Below are 20,609 nucleotides of genomic sequence, written 5' to 3'. Positions count from 1 at the left end.
GAGAGAGGAGAAATAACAACAAACACCACAAAAATACAAATAATTATAGGAGAATATTATGAAAAACTATATGCCAACAAATTAGACAACCTGGAAGGAATGGATAAATTCCTAGAAACATGTAACCTACCAAAACTGAAACATGAAGAAATAGAAAATTTGAATAGATCAATTACCAGCAAAGAAATTGAATCAGGCCAGGATTACCCTGATACCAAAACCAGATGAAGACACCACCACAAGAAAAGAGAACTACAGGCCTATATTTCTGATGAACATGGATGAAAAGATCCTCAACAAAATACTTGCAACCAAATCCAACAATATATTTTATTTTATTTTATTTTTTAAAGATTTTTTATTTATTTGACAGAGAGAGAGACACACACAGCGAGAGAGGGAACACAAGCAGGGGGAGTGGGAGAGGGAGAAGCAGGCTTCCCGCAGAGCAGGGAGCCCGACGCGGGGCTCAATCCCAGGACCCTGAGATCATGACCTGAGCTGAAGGCAGACACTTAATGACTGAGCCACCCAGGCGCCCCATAACAATATATTTTAAAAAATCATTCACCATGATCAAGTAGGATTTATTCTTGGGATGCAAGGGCAGTTAAATATTTGCGAAATCAATCAGCATGTACATCACATCAATAAAAGAAAGGATAAAAACCATATAAATGATCATTTCAATAGATGCAGAAGAAGCTTTTGACAAAGTACAACATCCATTCATGATAAAAACCGTCAACAAAGTAGGTTTAGAAGGAACATATCTCAGCACAATAGAAGTCATATATGAAAAACCCACAGCTAACATCATATTCAATGGTGAAAAACTGAGAGCTTTCCCCCTAAGGTCAGGAACAAGACAAAGCTGTCCACTCTCACCACTTTTATTCAACATAGTACTGGAAGTCCTAGCCACAGCAATCAGACAACAAAAAGAAATAAATGCATCCAAATTGATAGGAAGAAGTAAAACTTCTGTGATTTGTATATGACATGAAAAACCAAAAGACTATATAGTCTATATAGAAAACTCCAAAGACGCCACCAAAAAACTGCTAGAACTGATAAATGAATTCAGTAAAGTCACAGGATAAAAAAATCAATCTACAGAAATCTGTTGTATTTTTATACACTAATAATGAAGCAGCAGAAAGAGAAACTTAGAAAACAATCCCATTTATAATTGTACTAAAATAATGAAATACCTAGGAATGAACTTACCCAAGGAGGTGAAAGACCAATGCTCTGAAAACTATAAAATACTGATGAAAGAAATTGAAGATGACACAAACAAATGGAAAGATATTCCATGCTCATGGATTGGAAGAACAAACATTGTTAAGATGTCCATACACCCAAAGCGATCTACACATTCAATGCAATTTCTATGAAAATACCAACAGCATTTTTCACAGAGTTAGAACAAACAATCCTAAAACTTGTATGGAACCACAAAAGACTCTGAATAGCCAAAGCAATCTTGAGAAAGAAAAGCAATGCTGGAGGCATCACAATTCTGGACTTCAAGTTATCTTACAAAGCTATAGTAATCAAAACAGTATGGTACTGGCACAAAACTAGATACACTGATCAATAGAACAGAATAGAAAATCCAGAAATAAACTCACAATTAATCTTTGACAAAGCAGGAAAGAATACCCAATGGGAAAAAGACAGTCTCTTCAACAAATGGTGTTGGGAAAACCAGACAGCTACATGCAAAAGAATGAAACTGGACCACTTTCTTTCACCATACACAAAAATAAACTCAAAATGGATTAAAGACCTAAATGCGAGAACTGAAGCCATAAAATCCTAGAAGAGAGTACAGGCAATAAAATCTCTGACATTGAACATAGCAACATTTTTCTAGTTATGTCTCATAAGGCAAGAGAAACAAAAGCAAAAATAAAACTCTTGGACTTCATCAAAATAAAAAGCATCTGCACAGCAAAGGAAACAATCAATAAAACTGAAAGACAACCTACTGAATGGGAGAAGATAATTTCAAATGACATATCTGATAAAGGTTTAGCATCCAAAATGTATAAAGAACTTATACAACTCAACACCAAAAAAACCCAAATAATCCAATTAGAAAGTGGGCAGAAGACATGAACAGACATTTCTCCAAAGAAGGCATCCAGATGGCCAACAGACACATGAAAAGATGCTCAACATCACTCAGCATCGGGAAAATGCAAATAAAAACTATAATGAGACATCACCTCACACATGTCAGAATGACTAAAATAAAAAAAAAACAACAACACTAGAAACAAATGTTGGCATGGATTTTGGAGAAAAAGGAACGCTTTTGAACTGTTGGTGGGAATGTAAACTGGTGCAGCCACTCTGGAAAACAGTATGGAGGGTCCTCAAAAAGTTAAAAATAGAACTACCCTATGACCCAGTCATTGCACTACTGGGTATTTACCCAAAGAATACAAAAGCACTAATGCAAATGGGTACATGCACCCCTATGTTTATAGCAGCATTATTTACAATACCCAAATTATGGAAGCAGCCCAAGTGTCCATTGACTGATGAATGGATAAAGAAGATGGGTTGTATATACACAGAGGAATATTATTGAGCCATTTAAAAGAATGGAATTTTGCCATTTGCAATGACATGGTTGGAGCTAGAGAGTATTAGGCTAAGTGAAATAAGACAGAGAAAGACAAATACCATATGATTTCACTCATATTTAGAATTTAAGAAACAAAACAAACAAGCAAAAGGAAAAAGAGAGAGAGAAACTGGGACGCCTGGGTGGCTCAGTTGATTGGGCATCTGCCTTCGGCTCAGGTCATGATCCCAGGGTCCTGGGATCGAGTCCCGAGTCGGGTTCCCAGCTCAGCGGGGAGTCTGCTTCTCCCTCTCCCTCTGCTGCTCCCCCTGCTTGTGCTCTCTCTCTCTCTGATTAATAACAAAATATTAAAAAAAAAAAGAGAGAGAGAGAGAGAAACCAAGAAACAGACTCTTAACTATAGAGAACAAACTAATGATTGCCAGAGGGGAGGTGGTGGGCGGGGGAGTGGGGGTAATAGGGGCTGGGGATTAAGGAGTGCACTTTTCGTGATAAGCACTGGGTGATCAAAATAAAAACTTAAAAAAAAAATTCATGCTTGAATTCTCCAAGCATCGGTACACCCAGGCTCACCACCAGCTGCCATATGTTTTCCAATAACAATCAGAAAATCTGGTTTTGAATTATTTCCACATCTGCAGTTAGTGCCAATCCCAGAGAAACCCTGAGCCTGAAACCATAGCCGCCTGTATATTGGTGTCAAATTGGCCAGCAGGGGGCAGGCTTGTCCCAGCCAGTGGGACAGCACCAGGGGGTGCCTCTGGGGCTTGGCTCTGAAAAAGTGCCAGGTTCCTCAGTGAAAAGCATCTTGTCTGGACGGAGGGAAAGCCTGGCACAAGAATACACTCTGCCTCAGGTCTCAGCTGTCCTCCATGACCTTGGCTGTTTTCTTGACTGTTGTTTTTTTGAACAATAGTTGCCACCATTTACGGAGGGTTTATTATGTACCAAGCTCTGGGCTCAGTATTTCTCTCTGCATTAGGAATAGTTACTGTGCCCATGGCTAGAGGAAGAGAGATTCAGAGAGGGGCAGTAACTTCTTCAAGGTCACACAGCCTGTCCACGGTGAAACTGGAATTCTAAGGCACAGCGGTCAGTGCTCTTGAACCTTTCACTGTGCTGTCCCAGCACCTGGAGATGGACTGCTCACTTTATACTTTGTAATACATCCTGGAGACGTAGGCTCCTGCTGTTGCTGGGAAGCCTTAGGGAAAGTCAGGTCCAGGTGTTTGCAACACTGTTTTCATGCCAGAATCTGTTATTCCAGAGAAATTGCACAAGTAAAGTAAGAAGGCAGCCTCCTAGAGTAGTTCCCAGGGTATGTTCCCCAGACCAGCAGCATCAGCAGAGATTTTGTCACCGGAGAACTTGCAGGGACTGTGACTTCTTGGCCCCACCCCAGACCTACTGATCCACAAACTCAGAGGGCAAGAACCCCGCCCCTGTCCAGCTGTGCTAATGCCACTCAAGTTTGAGAATCGAGCTGAAACAGGGATGTGGGGAAAAGATCCTCACTCTCCTTTCCACTCCTTTGGAAGATTGGGTGATCCTCCCCCCTGGTTTCTCTGGGGCCACTGCTACGGGTTGTGCAGCCCAATTTGTTAATCTGGTTACAGTGTTTCAATCTGATTTTCAAATTCTTATTAATCCGATGCCAGTACTTCTGGCCACTGTAGTGTTTTGTTTATACAGTCTCTCTCTCTCTCTCTTTTTTTTTTTTTTGAGAGAGAGAGAGAGGGTGGGGAGAGAGAGAATCTCAAGCAGACTCCCTGCTGAGCACAGAGCCGGATTCGGGGCTCGATCCCACGACTCCAAGATCATGACCTAAGCCGAAATCAAGAGTCGGACGCTTAACTGACTGAGCCACACAGCCGCTCCTAAAGCCACCTTTTTTTTTTTTAAGATTTTATTTTATTTATTTGAGACAGAGAGCACATGAGAGGGGGGAGGGTCAGAGGGAGAAGCAGACTCCCCGCCGAGCAGGGAGCCCGATGCGGGACTCGATCCAGGGACTCCAGGATCATGACCTGAGCCGAAGGCAGTCGCTTAACCAACTGAGCCACCCAGGCGCCCTTAAAGCCACTTTTTAATCAGTGTGTGTGGAAGGCCAAGGAGTGCTGACCCATGCAGGCAGCCACAGGGCTTGGGCTCCTTCACCCCACCCCCCACCCCCACCATTGCCCCTTTGCCTTCCCAGTCGCCTGAAAAGGACTAGATATGTCTCGGGGGTTAAGTGATGGAACACGCTGAGTGCACAGGACTCCTGCCTTGCATCCAGGCTCCAGATGAACAATGCACCCCCCCACACTGAATCAATGCCTGCATCCTCATCCCCCCCGCCGAACCTCTGAATATGTTAGTTTATATTCCAAAAGAACTTCGCCGATGTGACTAAGGATTTGAGATGGAGGGATTATCCTGGATGATCCAGGACCCTGTGTATTGACAAGGGTCCTCCCAGGAGGGAGGTGGAGAGAGAAGATGCTACGCTGCTTGCAGCTCTGGAAAGAGAGAGGGGAGACCATGAGTCGAGGAGTGTAGGTGTCCCCTCGAAGCAGAAAAAGGCAAGGAACCCATTCACCCCTAGAGCCTCCAGAAGAACCCATTGTGGACTTAGCGCCTCCGGAACTGTAGGAGAATAAACTTGTGTTGCTTTAGGCAACTAAGTTTGTGGTATTTGTTAGAGCAGCGGTAGGGAACCCATACACCATCTTTCAGGCTTTTAACAAACCTGCTAAGCTCCTTCCCAGCACGGAGCCTCACACATGCTGTTCCTGCGATCTAGGCCACCCCTCTGCCCTCCCCACCTGCCCCTGCACCTGGCTAGTCCCCCACTCCCCCGCCCCCCGGCAGTGTTCGGGCCTCTGCCTGAATACCCCTTCTTCGGGGAAGCCTTCCCTGATAGATCATGTCTCCATGCCCCCATTAATTCTCTCAAGATCCCTTTCCTTCAGTACACCCCCACTGATCTCCCTCATGACGCACTGGCTACCAAGGTCCCGAATTCCGTAAACCTGTCCCCAACACCACTCTGTCCTGTCCTGTATTTGTTTAAGATCCCTCTCCTCTGCCTGATGGAAGGCTCTGTGATGTCAGTGTCTGGTTCGACCACAGCTCAAAGGATGTTTGTGGGACAGCTGAGTGGCTGCTGGCGGGCCCAGCGGGGTGCCCAGTGGGATGGCAGCCCACGGCAACCACTTGGAGCTCTTCTCCTGGCCCAGCCTCCTTTACTCCCTTCCTCCTACCACTCTTTCAGCAAACAGGACTCAGCACCTCGTGTGTGCCAGGCTTTGACTTGAGGGAACTTTGAGTCTGGTAGGGAAGACAGGGTCAGTGAACAGACTCTTGGAGGAGTGAGTGATGGCTCTAGAGTGTGCTCAGGTCAACCTAGAGGAGGCCTGGGGCCGGCAGGTGTCCTTGAAAGGGACGGCCCGAACCCAGTCTTCCTCTACTTTGAGTCACATTATTTCCGGTCCAGAATCACAGCCAACCACACACACATGTCCCTGAGCCAAATGCACAGCAGACCAACACGTCCAGCTGGTCTCAAGGCTTTTATTTCTTTGAAGAGACAGTTTGCACAAGGGCTAGGCATGCATGCTCTGTGACCAGCCCGCCTAGGTTCAAATCCCAGCTCTAGGATTCATTACGTGCACAGTATCAGGCCAGCCAGTTAATCTCTGTTGTCTCTGTTCTTTGTTCCCATTTCTGTAAACAGAAATAACGTTTATAATCCCTACCTTGGGGCACCTACCATGGATGACGGTAGCAACAAGTCAATGAGATAATCTCGTTTAGGCCTAGATCCTGGCTTTTGTTGAACTGCTTGTTCAACCCAGAATAAATATTATTTGTTTTTTTCTTGCCTTTGTTTTTTTTTTTTTTTTCCTTGATTATTTGCTAGAATGTGGTAGTAGGTGCCAAAAATGTAAGGAAAAGATTCATGGAAAAATACTTCTATTCATTTCTTTTTCTCCAAAGCAGAAAAAAAACAACCGTTTGTAGTAGTGGTTGTGAGATGAGCTGGCAGGGCCTCAGAATTGTATTGATGCCCTGCCACGGATGGACGGAGGGAGGAGCAGAGAGGTGACCTCCTCTCTGATGCTGGCAGGAGGATTCTGGGGGGAAGGGTTGGGGGGCTCACTTTTCTCTGACGCAGAAGTGGGAGTAGCTGACTTCTGGGAAGAATAAGGGGTCTTTAGGCATCAAGATGGGTTGGGGTCTGGACAGAGGTCCACCTTGGGGCAGGGGTGTGGGGAAGCAGCTAGACGTGGGCTCAGAGTGTGGAACATGACTGGGTCGGGGTGATCGGGGTGAGCGTGGGTCCAGAGAAGAGCCCCAAAACACCGAGCGCAGAGCCTACAGTAATGAATGCAGATAATCGGGGTGGAGGCAGAAGGCAGAGAAGGCCATTCGGACACCGCCCTGATGGGGCAGATGCGGGCCAGCCGTGCTCATCTGGAGGCTGGACTCCACATCAGGTGGCAGAACGTGCCTCAGGGGACTCCATCCTTGGTGAGGACAGCACCAAGTCCCTGAACCAGGACAGTGCCCCGGATCTTCTGTCTGCGGGCCAATCCTCATTCTGAAACACTCGCTGAAAAATTCCCCATCCTCAAACCCGGAAAAGGATTTAAGAGCTCAGAGGTGGAAGGGAGTGCTGTGTGTCTTGCTTCCTCTGAATCCTGGGTTCAGCGCACCCCTGGGGAGGCAATGACGGGCTGGACCCCTCCCCAACGGCCAGCTCCCATGGGGTGCCCTCCCATAACCACGTACTACTATGTCATGGAGCTCTGCGGTGGGCCTCGTGGTCAGATCCCCTTCTGTATGGACCAGACACTCCTGGAGGGTAGGTACCCCACTGTGAGAACTTGCAGGAATCATGTTACCTCTCTGGGCCTCAGTTTCCCCTCATGTGAAACGAGGGAGAGGGCCGTCTGCCATTCTGCACAATTCTGCATATACGTGACACTCCATTCTGTCAAAGAGCTTTACTTGTGGGACGGAAAAGAAAGGAACCTGAGGGTTTGGAGGAGGGGCGAAACCTTCAAACACAGACCATGATTCTAAGGGCCCCTCGGCGGGGCCGGATTTAAAACTCTGGGTGGGTCTGCAGGCTGCCGGCTGCCTGGCCAGTTGGACAGCACAGTGGGGCTCCGGCTGGCTCTGCCTACATTGCCCGGGGCCTGGCAGCTCTCAGAAGCGTGGGACAGGGTGCAGACGAGGGGGAGGGACGGGGATGGCATGTTCCCGCCGGGACAAAGCATAGGGTGGTGGTCTGGGGTAGGATGAGGTGTAAATGCTCTCCCTCGGGGCAGCCTTGGGTGCGAGCCATCTCTGCTGCAGCTGTTCACGGAGTCCATAGTTTGTAGGGGGAGCTGCAAGAGAAACCAGGCTCTGGGTGAACGGGGCGTGGACCGGCCAGAAGAACGTGTTTTCCAGGGCTGCAGTATCCGGGACCGAGGCTGGTTCCGGAGGGAAGAAGGGCTTGCAGGAGTGTTGGCTCAGGGTGGGGCCGGTTCCCCGCGTACTCAGGAGGAACCAGGCGCTGGTACATAGGCCTCGGAAAAGTCAGCCCCTCGACTGGTGGAGGGTGGCCCTGCCGGCTCCTGGGGGCCTGTCCTACCCTAGCAGGGAAGGGAGCAGTGCAGGCTTGTGAGAGCGATCCCGAGGAGAAAACCTTGCAAAAGTAATGAGGAGTGACAAGCCACTCACCGTAAGACGCAGGTCCCTTTGCATTGAAGGGTAGGGAGTACAAAAAGTTGCATGCAAAGAAGGACGGTAGCTTGAAATGTAAATCAGATCAAGGCACTCTCTTACAAAAATCCCTTCAAAGTCCTGTTGCTCCTGGAAGGACAAAATCCACACTCCTCGTGGTGGCCTATGAGCCCCGAAGTGGTCTTCCTGCTGTGGAGCATCTTCACTTGCTATTTCCTCCCCTGGAATCTTCCCCCCACTCTCCAATTCCTATATGGCTCCCTCCTTCTCAACCCAACTCTCTCTTCCAGAAAGACCATCCCTCATCATTCCACCCAAAGGAGATTCACAAATACCTGCCTCACTTTGTGTTCCTTACCTGGCATCTTCACTTCGTGGCACATATATGGTGGTCCAGAATGATCTTACTCACCAGATCTTATCCATTAACAGTGTCTTATCTGGGACCCACTGGAATGACAACTCTCCCAAGGGCAGGAATTCCTCCCCGTTTGTCACTCCTGTGTCCCCCAGGTGCTACGTTAGTGAGGGGCCCCGGGGCACCAGTCGTCACTGTTTATGCAAAGATGATGGATCTGAGGGCAGTGATGCTGTCCCTGCCATCCGTGCTCCCAGTAAACCCAGACTGGCATGGCGGACAGGTGAGGGCTTCACCACAGAGCCCACGTCACCTTCGTGGCAAGCAGCAGCCCTGCGGGTCAGTAGGATTCTCCCCCCTCCTGGGTCACACTAATGCTCTCTGTGTGAGTCTTTCAGCATCCACAGCCCTAGGGCAGCTGTGGACGCCTCACTGCCCAGCACAGGGCGAAATCCCAAATTATAGGAATACCGAGAAGGGGGAAGTCGGATTTCTCTGGGAGCCACAGCATCTTATGTCCACTCCAGGTGCGGTGCGCGGGCAGGTCGGGGTTGTAATTGTGCCGGTTGTAATGGTCATCGTAGGTGCTGATCAGATGGCGGTGGGAGGGCTCCTGGTGGTGCGTGATCAGGTGTTTGTACGGGAGCCCCTGAAGGGACAGACACAGTGGGCGTGTTAACCGATCAGAGCAAGGCATCCACAGGGCGGCGGACGGAGGGAGAAGCTGCCGCCTCGGAGGTGTGTGAAGCTGATGGCGAGTGTTGTTGCCTGAGCCCCCGGGGCCACCACTGGGAGACACAGTTGTCTGGCCCACCAGGACGCAGGTCACCGTCACACACACATCCCAGCTTCGCGGCAGTCAGTTCTCCGTCTGGGGGCGCCCAACGCATGCCAAGTCAATTCATCCCTAGAATGGGCTATGGGGACACATTAAAATGAAAGGCATGACACCCAGCTGAATAGGAAGAGCCAGAACCATCTCACTGCTGCCCTTGTGATCTGAAATTACACCCTCTGATGTGTCTCCAGGCTCCTCCACCCAAGTGCCTATTGCCATGGCCAGTGAAAGACATTGAATACTGAGCATGACATATACACCTTGTATTTCAATCAGTTACTATGGGAAGAGTCAGAGAACGCTCCATAAATTGCCTTCTCCTGCAAAGGATTTATGGTTCCCTTGGCTGGAAACTCGAGGAGTGATTTCTTTAGTGGGAGTTATTTACAAGGAGAAGAAAGCCGTGTCCTCCTTACTCTGGGACGTTTGCCTGCATCAGTGCCTTTCCTAAGAAAATCCTCTTGGCCCTGGAAGGGAATCTTGGAGGACTGGGCTGATTTACAGGGGAGGATAATGTGGATTTCCATGCCTGTCCTCATGTCTGGAGCAGACAGGGAGGTCTGTGTCTGCTCTGGTCTGGAAATGCCAGGTGCACATAATATTTCAAGTGGTGGCTCCATAAATAAGTCAGATCACAATGCCAAAGGGAGACGAAGGGGACAGGCACAGACATTAGGCAGGGGTTCCCAAGATCCGCATCACCAGGTGCCGGGAGTACAGGTCCAATGCCAGGGAAAGCAAGTTGGAGGGGTTCCCATGAACCCAGGGAAGTGCTGAGAAGGCATCACAGCAGGGAAAAGGAGAAAGGGATTTTCTTGCTATTCTTCTTGGCTTGGGGCACGGCCCTGCTGTCTTGATGATGAACCTGAGATTTTTGTTTTGATCAGGTATGATCAGGTGACAGAGAGACAACTGCCTTGGAAAAAAATGATTTAGAAAGTTTATTACTAGGGCACCTGGGTGGCTCAGTCGTTAAGCGTCTGCCTTCAGCTCAGGTCACGATCCTAGGGTCCTGGGATCGAGCCCCACATCGGGGTCCCTGCTCCGCGGGAAGCCTGCTTCTCCCTCTCCCACTCCCCCTGCTTCTGTTCCCTCTCTCGCTGTGTCTCTCTCTGTCAAATAAATAAATAAAATCTTTTTAAAAAAGAAAAGAAAGTTTATTACTTTCAATTCCTGAGAGGAGGGGGCACCACACGGGACCACATAGGGAAGCACCAGTGTCGAAGAAGGAGAAGGAGAGAGAGAGAGCATGGCCCAGGACCTCCATGTGTTTTCCAAGGGAAGGAACAAGGTGAGGCAGGGTAAGCAAGTTTGAGAAGTTTAGGATTGCAGAGTTAGATTTCAGCTAAAGAGATGCTTCCGGTTATTAGTGCCTGGCCCTGGAGTGATTTAAGGCAAAGGGATATTGGCTTGGCATGTGAACGTTACATAAAAGAGGTGGTTGGGGTGTGGGCTCTGGATTGGTTGGTTTGTATCCCAAAGGCGTGCTTCCAGGCAAGCTGTTTACTGTCTGTAGGAACTAGCCAGGCTTGGGAGGGCAGTCTGTCCAGGATTAGCACGGCCCCTAAGATGTCAAACCATCTAAAATTCAGAACACAAAAAATGCGATGAATATACCTGCCTAGTGGAAAAGCACAGGAAGGGGGTCCTCTCTGGGTGATGCTAACCCCATCGATCCATAGTCAATTGAAAGAGCAGATATGCATTTGTCTAAGAAGGAGGAAGTGTGAAGTGGAGATGGGAGCTGGCTGTCCTAGGAGGAAGAGCAGGATGAAGTACCCGAAAGAGCTGATGGGTTGAAGCAGCTGTGTGGGGCAGTGCTATGTCCAGGGTCCCCGCACACAAGCAGGAGTTTTGAACAGAGTCCTTGGAAATGGATATCTGATTGCTTGGTTCTATTTTGTGTATATGTTGGCAGGGGACTTCTTAATTTTAACCAGATTACATAAGGATTTATTTATTTATTATTTGAGAGAGAGAGAGAAAGAGAGCAGGGGGAGGGGCAGAGGGAGAGGAAGAGAGAGAATCCCCAAGCAGACTCCCAGCCCAGTGCAGAGCCCAACTCCGGGCTCGATCTCATGACCTCGAGATCATGACCTGAGCAAAAAATCAAGAATCAGACGCTTAAGTGGGTGAGCCACCCAGAGACCCCTTAACCAGATTCTGTGTGTGTGTGGGTGTGTGTGTGTGTGTGTGTGTGGTTATCTCTTCATCAGGGTTTGTAATGAGTCCCAAAGTCTTTAAGAAGGGCATGAATGTGTATTGAGAACTAGGCTAAGTACCTCATATATATTGATGACTGGGGACCAGGAGCCCCAGATCATGGGCTCTTATTTTGACTTCCTTCTGTGAGCATGCATTTGGGTCTTCAGGGCACGCTAATGGTAACGATTGGCATCCCCAGGGCGTCAGCATGGTCTGCGGATGCTGGCGTACTCCAGGGATATCCATGCAATCCAGGGATGCCCACACAGAGCTGAAAATGTGCTGTTTATACAGAGATGACTCCCGAATGCAGAAGACAGAGTCCACTCCAGCAGATAATGAAGAGGGATGTGAGGATACTTGCTTGAGTTACAGATCAGCCACCTGCTTAGTCTCTTACCAACCAGCTATACAGTTTTGGATAAGACATTCACCACACCCGGGGCGCCTTTTATCTGCAAATGAGGGTGCTGAGCTGAACAATCTCTTGGAACCCTTCCAGCTCCAAAATGCTCCCATCCTGACACTGCCCACCCCTCACTCTGTGCCCCCACCCTGAGTTTAGGCAGGTTTGGGGTTGGGGGGTGTGGGTGGGGGGACATGTCCTGAGGTCACAGTGCCCTGCTTCCTGCTCCAGGGACCTGCGACACAAGGGCACGCACTCAATGAGTGAGAGAGGGCAGAATGGTCCCTGACTTTTTATACAAAAGAACAGGAAGCTGGGGCATAGAAGATACAAAATACTGTCATCCAAGCATCACCGCTACTCGTTTTTGGAGGACCTTATGTGATTTTTTTGTTCCCCTTAACTCGGTATTTACCTTGCTTGTTTATTTCCCACACCCTTTGCCTACATCCTGTTGGGAGAACCTGGAGGAACTGGAAAATGATCCAGGACAGTGCTGGGATACAGGGTGGGGGGGGGATGCTACCAGTTTGAGATTTGGCAGATTGTAAATAAAGGTGGATGCCATCTGCAGTCCCTGGGTTGGGGAGGGTGCTCACAAGACTACTACTGTGTCCCCTAGGGGGAACTGAGCTTAGAAGAAGCTGGCAGGTGGTGGCTCCTGAGCACTGGGGTGAGCCCAGGCCTGAGTGTGGGGCCCCCACTCCCTCGTACCTCAATTCTCTTCTTGCCGTACCACCTGGAGATCTGGTCTGGTCTGTGGCCTGGGAAGGGGATGTACTCTTTTCTGTAAATGCACTGAGGTGTTTCCTCCCGGGCTTTGGTGAACTGAAAGAGATGAAATGGTCAGGATAACTTCTGTGATGCAGCTTCTCCCACTTCTGCAGCATCCCTTTCCCTCTTGGGCTAGGGAAAGCTGGGCAGAGAAAGGGTAAACACGGAGCCCAGGGCATCCTCACAATGCAAGCTTAATTTTGCCCCCTCCCTTCCAAAGCTCAGAAAGGACTGGGCTCAGGCACTTGGCATCCCATGCCTCAGGAAAGCTCTTACTTTCCTGGTCACCTGACCACTTCTCACCTTCTGTACCTGTTCCCTTTGTGTTCTCTCTCCCTGCTCCCCCCTCCTGCTTGCCTCCTTCCTCTCTTTTTTTTCTTTGTTTTCCTCACCTCTTCCCAGTTCCACTCTTCCCCACACCGCTCCATTATATTATGTTTCCTGGTTCCCATTTTTTAAAATTTATTGTGGTAAAATAGAACAAAATTTACCATTTTAACCATTTTTACATATACAGCTCAGTAGCATTAAGTACACTTATATGGTGGGCGCCTGGGTGGCTCAGTTGGTTAAGCGACTGCCTTCGGCTCAGGTCACGATTCCGGAGTCCCGGGATCGAGTCTGCATCGGGCTCTCTGCTCAGCGGGGAGCCTGCTTCTCCCTCTGACCCTCTCCCCTCTCATGCTGTTTCTCTCTCGCTCGCTCTCTAATAAATAAATAAATAAATAAATCTTTAAAGTACACTTATATGGTTATGCAACCATCATCATCACCTGTCTCCAGAACTTCTTCATCTTCTCAAACTAAAACTCTGAGCGCATTAAACGGCTCCCGCCCTTTGCCCGTGGCACCCACCATTCTGTTCTCTGTCTCTATGAATTTGACTACTCCAGGTACTTCATACAAGTGGAATCATACAGTATTTGTCTTTCCACACCTGGCTTATTTCACTTAACATGATGTCTTTGAGGTTTATCTACAGTGTAGCATGTGTAAGAATTTTCTTCCTTTTAAAGGTTGAGTAATATTTTATTGTAGGCATACCCTACATTTGCTTATCCATTCTACCTTTTGGCTACTGTGAATAATGCTGCTACAAACACAGCTGTATGAAGATCTCTCTTCAAAATCCTACTTTCAGTTCTTTTGGGTGTAAACCCAGAAACGGAATTGCTGGGTCATATGGTCATTCTATGTTTAATGTTTTTCTTTTTAAGATTTATTTATTTATTTATTTGACAGAGAGATAGAGCCAGAGAGCACAAGCGGAGGGAATGACAGAAGGAGAGGGAGAAGGAGGCTCCCCACTGAGCAGGGAGCCCGATGCGGGGCTTGATCCCAGGACCCTGAGATCATGACCTGAGCCGAGGACAGATGCATAACCATCTGAGCCACCCAGGCGCCCCTATGTTTAATGTTTTTAACAACTGCCATACTGTCTACCACAGCAGCTGCCCCATTTACATTCCCACTAATCATGCACAAGTGTTCCAATTTCTCCACATCCTCACCAACACCTGCTACTTTCTTTTTCTTTCTTTCTTTTTTTTTTTTTATCATAGCCATCCTAATGGGTGTGAAGTGGTATCTTACGGTTTTGATTTGCTTTTCCCTAATGACTAGTGATGTTGGGCATCTTTTCATGTGCTTATTGGCCATTTGCATAACTTGGAGGAATATCTGTTCAGGTTTTTCCCCATTTTTAATTGTTTGTGTTTTTGTTGTTGAGTTGTAGGAGTTCTTTATATATTTTGGATATCAATCCTTCATCATATATAATATTGGCAAACATTTTATCCCCTTCCATGAATTATCTTTTCACTCTGTTGATAGTGTTCTTTGATGAATAAAAATCTTCAATTTTGATGAAAGTCCAATTTACCTATTTCTTTTTCTTTTGTTATCTATGATTTTGGTGTCCTATACAAAAAATCACTACCAAATTCAACATCATGAAGCTTTTCTCTTATGTTTTCTTCTAAGAGTTTTACAGTTTTAGGTCTTACATCTAGGTGTTGATCCATTTTGAATTAATTTTTGTATGTAGTGTAAGGTAAGGGTCCAACTTCATTCTTTCACGTTTGGATATGCAGTTTTCTCAGCACCATTTGTTGAAAAGACTGTCCTTTCACCATTGAATGATCTTGCCACCCCTGTTTAAATCATTTGACCAGATATGTAAGGACTTACTTCTGAGCTCTTTATTTTGTTCCATTTGTTATATGCCTGCCTTTATGCCAGTATCCCAATATTTGGTTACTATAGCTTTATAGTAATTTTTGAAATCAGAGAATGTGAATCCTCCAACTTTGTACTTCTTTTCTTTTCAAGATTGTTTTGGCTATTCAGTTTCTTGAGATTCCAAATGAATTTTAAGGTGGATTTTTTAATTTCTGCAAAAAAAAAAAATCATAAGGATTGCACTGATTTCCCATTTGGAAACTGGAAATCGATTTTGGGGATTGCCAGTTTTGGGTAGTATGACATCTTAATGATATTGTGTCTTCCAATCCATGAACATAGGACATCTTTCCATCTATTGACATTGTGTTTTATTTCTTTTGACAATATTTTGTAGTTTTCATTATATAAGTCTTTTGCCTCTGTGGTTAAGTTTATTCCTAAGTATTTTAATCTTTTTGGTGCTATTATAAATAGAATTGTTTTTTAGTCCCCCTTTTAGATAGTTCATTGTCAGTGTATAGAAATGCAACCGATTTTTGCATGTTGATTTTTGTATCTTGCTACTTTGCCAAATTCATTTATCAGTTTTGACAGTTTTTTTCTGGGTTTTTTTGTTTTTTTTGTTTGTGTATGTGTGGTCTCTAAGGCTTGGTACATATAAGATCCTGGTATCTGCAAACAGAGATAATTTTACTTCTTCCTTTCCAATTTCTATGTTTTTTATTTCTTTTTCTTGCCTAATTGCTCTGGCTAGAACTTTTAATACTATGTTGAATAGAACTGGCAAAGCAGACATTCTTGTCTTATTCCTGATCTTAGAAGAAAAGATTTTTAGTCTTTTACCATTGAGTATGACGTTAGCTGTGGCTTTTCATATATGGCCTTTGTTATGTTATGGTAGTCAAATGCTAAGTAGAATTCACCAGTAAAGCCATCTAGTTATGGACTTGTATTTTGGAGATGTTTTTGTTTCTTACTTGTTATAGATCTATTCAGATTTTCTATTTCTTCATGACCCTTTCTTCAATATATACTGTCCTTCTTTGGCTCTTATACCAATTTTTGACTTAAAGTCTATTTTTTTAATGATATTGGTATAGCCAACCCACTCTCTTTTGGTTGCTATTTGGATGGATAACTTTTTCTGTCCTTTCCCTTTCAACCTATGCATGCCCTTAGATCTAAAGACAGTCTCATAGATGGCATATAGTTGCAGCCTAGGTTTTGAGTTCCCCCCCACCATTTTGCCAATCTATGTCTTTTGATTGAAAAGTTAATCTATTTACATTTAAAGTAATTACTGTCAGGGGAGGACTTACTTTTGCCATTTTTAAATTTGTTTTCTTACAGCATTTTTTTGTCCCTCATTTCCTCCATTACTACCTTTGTTTGTGTTCAGTTGATTATTTTCAATGACACATTTTTATTTCCTTCTCATTTCCTTTCATATATATTCTAGAGATATTTTCTTTGTAGTTATCATGGGGATTGCACATAACATCCTACAGTTATAACAATCTTTTTAACAACCTATTTTAAATGGACACCAACTTGACTTAGCTCATATATAAAAACTCTGCTTTGTTACAGCCCTGCCATCTCCCATTTTATGGTACTGATGTCATAAACTGCATCTTGATATATTTTGTACCCATTAACACAGATTTATAATTATCTTTATGCATTTGTTTTTTAAATCCTATAAAAATAGTGGAGTTACAAACCAAAATTACAATAATCGTGGTTTTTATATTTGTCCATGTGTTTACCTTTACCAGAGGTCTTTATTTCATATGGCTTTTAGTTACTGTCTAGCATTGCTCCATTTCTTGTAGGGCAGACCTAATGGTAATGAACTCCTTCAGTTTTGGTTTATCTGGGGGTGCTTTAGTTTCTCCTTCATTTTTGAAGGATGGTTTTGCTAGCAATAGTATTCTCAGTGGATAAATGTTATGGGGTTTTTTGTTTTGTTTTGTTTTTTAGCACTTTAAATATATCACCCCACCCCCTTTTGGCCTGCAAGGTTTCTGTTGAGAAATCTACTGATATTCTTATAAAGGCTGCTTTGTACATGATGTGTCATTTTGATTTTGCTGCTTTCAAATTCTTTTGTATTTGACTTTCAACAGGTTGAGTATAATATGTCTTTGTGGGGGTCTCTTTGGATATTTCCTACTGGAGTTCACAGAGATTCTTGGATTTGTAAACACATGCCTTGTCTTCAAATTTAGGAAGTTTTCAGCCATTATTTCTTCAAATATTCTTTCTGCCCCTTTCTTTTTTCTCCCATAATGTGTATGCTGGTCTTCATGATGGTGACCCATAAGTCCTTAGACTCTATTCTCATTTTTTTATTCCTTTTTTTGTCTCCTCAGACTCAAGAATTTCAAATGATCTCTCTTCAAGTTCTCTTATTCTTTCTTCTGCCTATTCAAGTCCACTGTCAAACACCTCTAGTGAATTTTTTTCAATGTAGTTATTGTATTTTTCAGCTCCATAATTTCTGTTTGATTTCTTTTTATAATTTCTATTTTTTATTGATATTCTCATTTTGTTCATATATTATTTTCCTGATTTCCTTTAGTTCTTTGTTCATGTTTTCTTTTAGCTCTTTATGCATATTCAAGGTAGTTGTTTTAAGGTTTTTGTCCAGTCCATTTAAGGGAAGATCTCCACTAACTAACAGGACATGTTCCAGGGTGAATGAAGTCTTAAGTTCTCAGGAGTTTTCTGAGCATGCATCTTGCCTGAACCCGTGTGTGTGTGTGTGTGTGTGTGGTGTGCTTTTTTAGTTAGTCTATATACACAGCTACTTTAAAATGCTTTAATTTCCCAAAGAGTGTCTCCCCTGCTTCTTCTCAAGGCCTTTTATGTTCTGTTGCATTTCTCCACCTGCAATCTCCGGCCTCAGACTTTCACAGGTCTGTAGTCCCCTAGCAGCTTTCACCAGCTATAACCACCCCTGCTTTCAACTGCTTTTCTTAGCCTGAAACATGAACTAAGACACTTTTCCTTATCTGAGCTCTGAGTTAAGCAAAGCAGAGGGACCAATCCCTTAAGCGGCCTCCAGACAGATTAAAATGTTGCTCCACTCTCTCTGGGTTCAAGGGAAGGAACCGGGAGCTGAGCCACTGCTTCTCTTACACTACGCCATGCTGTTCTAAGGAGAAGATGTGAAAAGAGCAAGTAAAAATACCATGGAATTTACTACCATTTTGAATGTGACTTTTTCTAAATTGGGCATTTGTTCGGTTGCTGTGGACCTTTGACTGCTTTTCAGAACTCTTCTATACTTATTTTAGCTAGGCTATAGTTGTTTCTTAAGGATTTCTGTGGGAGAGTAAGGAGCTGGAGCTTCTTAGTCTGTCACATTTTTCATATCACTCCAACTCTGCTCTCTTCATGCGACCTCTTCTAGGCGTAGGACCAGCCCATATTATCCGTGGGTGCTATCTCGCCCACAGGAGCCTGGAGGGATTGCTCAGCCAGTTCTTCCTGCCCTTGGACCTTCTCTTACACACACCTGCTCCCTAAATAAGGCCAAGTCCAATGAGAACTAACAATGGCCACAGGCCACATCTAGCCGGAGGGGTGGTGAATGCAAATGTTCTCCCCCAAAACAGCCTTTTCCAGTTCTCAGAAGTCACCACCACCCTTCCCCACCAAAATTACCAATTGTATATCGTCCTCTTGCCCATTTCCCAAGAAGACATGAGGATATCTCCATGTCTCCGCAGAAATGTAAGTGACTCAGTCTTGATTGCCACCACAAATAAAGATATTCAATTTCAAGTAGGCCAATTCAGGCAAAGTGTTGGCCTTTAAAGTACATGGGGACACCAAGAGCCCATTTGTTCTGTTTTGAAAGTAAAAACTGAAATTCACAGGCAGCGCAAGGTTGTGGAACAGGAATGCAGGGAGTGACAAGACTGCCTTGGCAAGTACCCCACTCTGGGAAGGGCCAGGACAGGGACAGCAGACGTTCTGCAAATCAAGGTGCAGAGCAATTAGGGACGGGAACACCCGATGCCTGGAAACACTCCACTGAAAATAACGCTGAGGCACAGCTATGTTGACACCTCTGCTATGGCATTTTCAAGATATAATGGTGACCTTGATGATGGCTTGCATGTAACTCCCCTGTGAAGAGCACAGACACCCTAATGTCACATTCTTAAGATGTAACCATCTGTGACCCTTAATTTGGAAATAGTAATGACCCCATTCCTATCTCTGCCTGCCAGGCCACCCCAAGCCCTCTGTCCACTTTCTCCCACTCCTTACCTTCATCCTCTCTTCCACCCAGTTTCCAGTGAGCACTCGGGTTGAATACTTGGTCTCGACCTTCCAGCTTGGGGTAGAGAAGGACTGTGGACTTACTGCAGTCAAAAACTGCATGGTAAGTGTTTGCCCTGAGTCTTTCGACTTGCCACAGTTTCAGGTTTCAGGAGCGGGGAGATGTTACGCAGTTGCTGAGTTTAGGGTGTCTTTTTCATCTTCCCAGACGCCCTTCTGAGTGGGTATAGATGATGACACTCTGTCAATTCACAAAACAAATGGGCCCGAGAGTCTACTTTCAGCCTCCAAGGAGAGGTGACCCGATCCTGGATTCCCTACTGTTGACTGTCTCCATGGTGATAGGCTGTGCCTACAAATACTCTCCTTAAGGGGGAAGCGGATTCTTCAGGAGCAAAACCGGCCCCATAGAAGCAAATCGAACCAACAATAACCACCACAAATGAAGGGCCAGAAGGACCTCGTTTTCGTGTTGTCACCCTGTGAGAGGCATCATCCTTGGGGTACTTTTATAAGGATGAGTTGAGATAATCACATTCTATTACTAATTCTATTACTCTAGTGCTGATGTGCTAGGCCCATGCGGAGACATTTGCATGTAGTCACTCATCTAATTCTCATAGCAGCCCTATGAAGCAGATGCCACTTTATACCTATTTTACAGATGAGAGCAGTGAAGCAAGGAGAGATTAAGTAGCTGTTTAAAGTCACCCATGTGGGAGAGTTGGGATCTGAATCCACTCTGATTCAGGCCTAGACCCCTGGGCTCCACTCAGTGCTTGTCTGCCCCTTTGCCCAAGGGGCTTCCACAAATAATCCTATCTTTGTGCTCAAACTGATACCATGTGGTTCATTCGGTTAGTCTTCATTCACCTCACAATCATTTTATTGAACACATGCTACATCTTGGGCACTGAGCTGCGTGTGTAATGCATCAGTGACTAGACCAGGGTCCCATCCCCACAGAGGGACCCCGCTGAGGTCCAATGGGAGAAAGGCCATTATTTTGTTTATTCACTAAGCAAAAAAAAATTAGGAACAACCTATCTATTGAGGGAGGGCTGGTTCAATAAATTATGGTACATCTATATAATGAAATACTCTGTAGGTGTTACAAAATGCTAACAGAGAAAGGTGTCTCTGATATGGTTGAATTAAAGAAGCAGAACGCTGTAGTCTCACTTGCCACAAATGAAGACATCCAATTTCAAGTAGGCAATTCAGAGAA

The 20,609-nt window shown here is 45.3% G+C and overlaps 1 protein-coding gene across 1 annotated transcript; it reads right to left on the bottom strand.

Annotated features, from left to right (window-relative positions):
- Positions 1-7,590: 7,590 nt before the first annotated feature.
- Positions 7,591-19,483, bottom strand: CFAP107 (cilia and flagella associated protein 107). Its single transcript, XM_021684373.2, has 4 exons — positions 19,370-19,483; positions 12,842-12,955; positions 9,150-9,327; positions 7,591-7,980 (listed from the first exon to the last, which is right to left on the bottom strand). The coding sequence occupies exons 1-4, from the start codon at positions 19,481-19,483 to the stop codon at positions 7,799-7,801; spliced, it is 588 nt and encodes a 195-aa protein (XP_021540048.1). The 3' UTR covers positions 7,591-7,798.
- Between the last annotated feature and the right edge of the window lie 1,126 nt (positions 19,484-20,609).

Source organism: Neomonachus schauinslandi, chromosome 4 (assembly GCF_002201575.2).
Source record: "Neomonachus schauinslandi chromosome 4, ASM220157v2, whole genome shotgun sequence".
NCBI lineage: Eukaryota > Metazoa > Chordata > Mammalia > Carnivora > Phocidae > Neomonachus > Neomonachus schauinslandi.
Note: the sequence above shows the minus strand (reverse complement) of the source record. Positions and strands in the feature narration are given on the sequence as shown.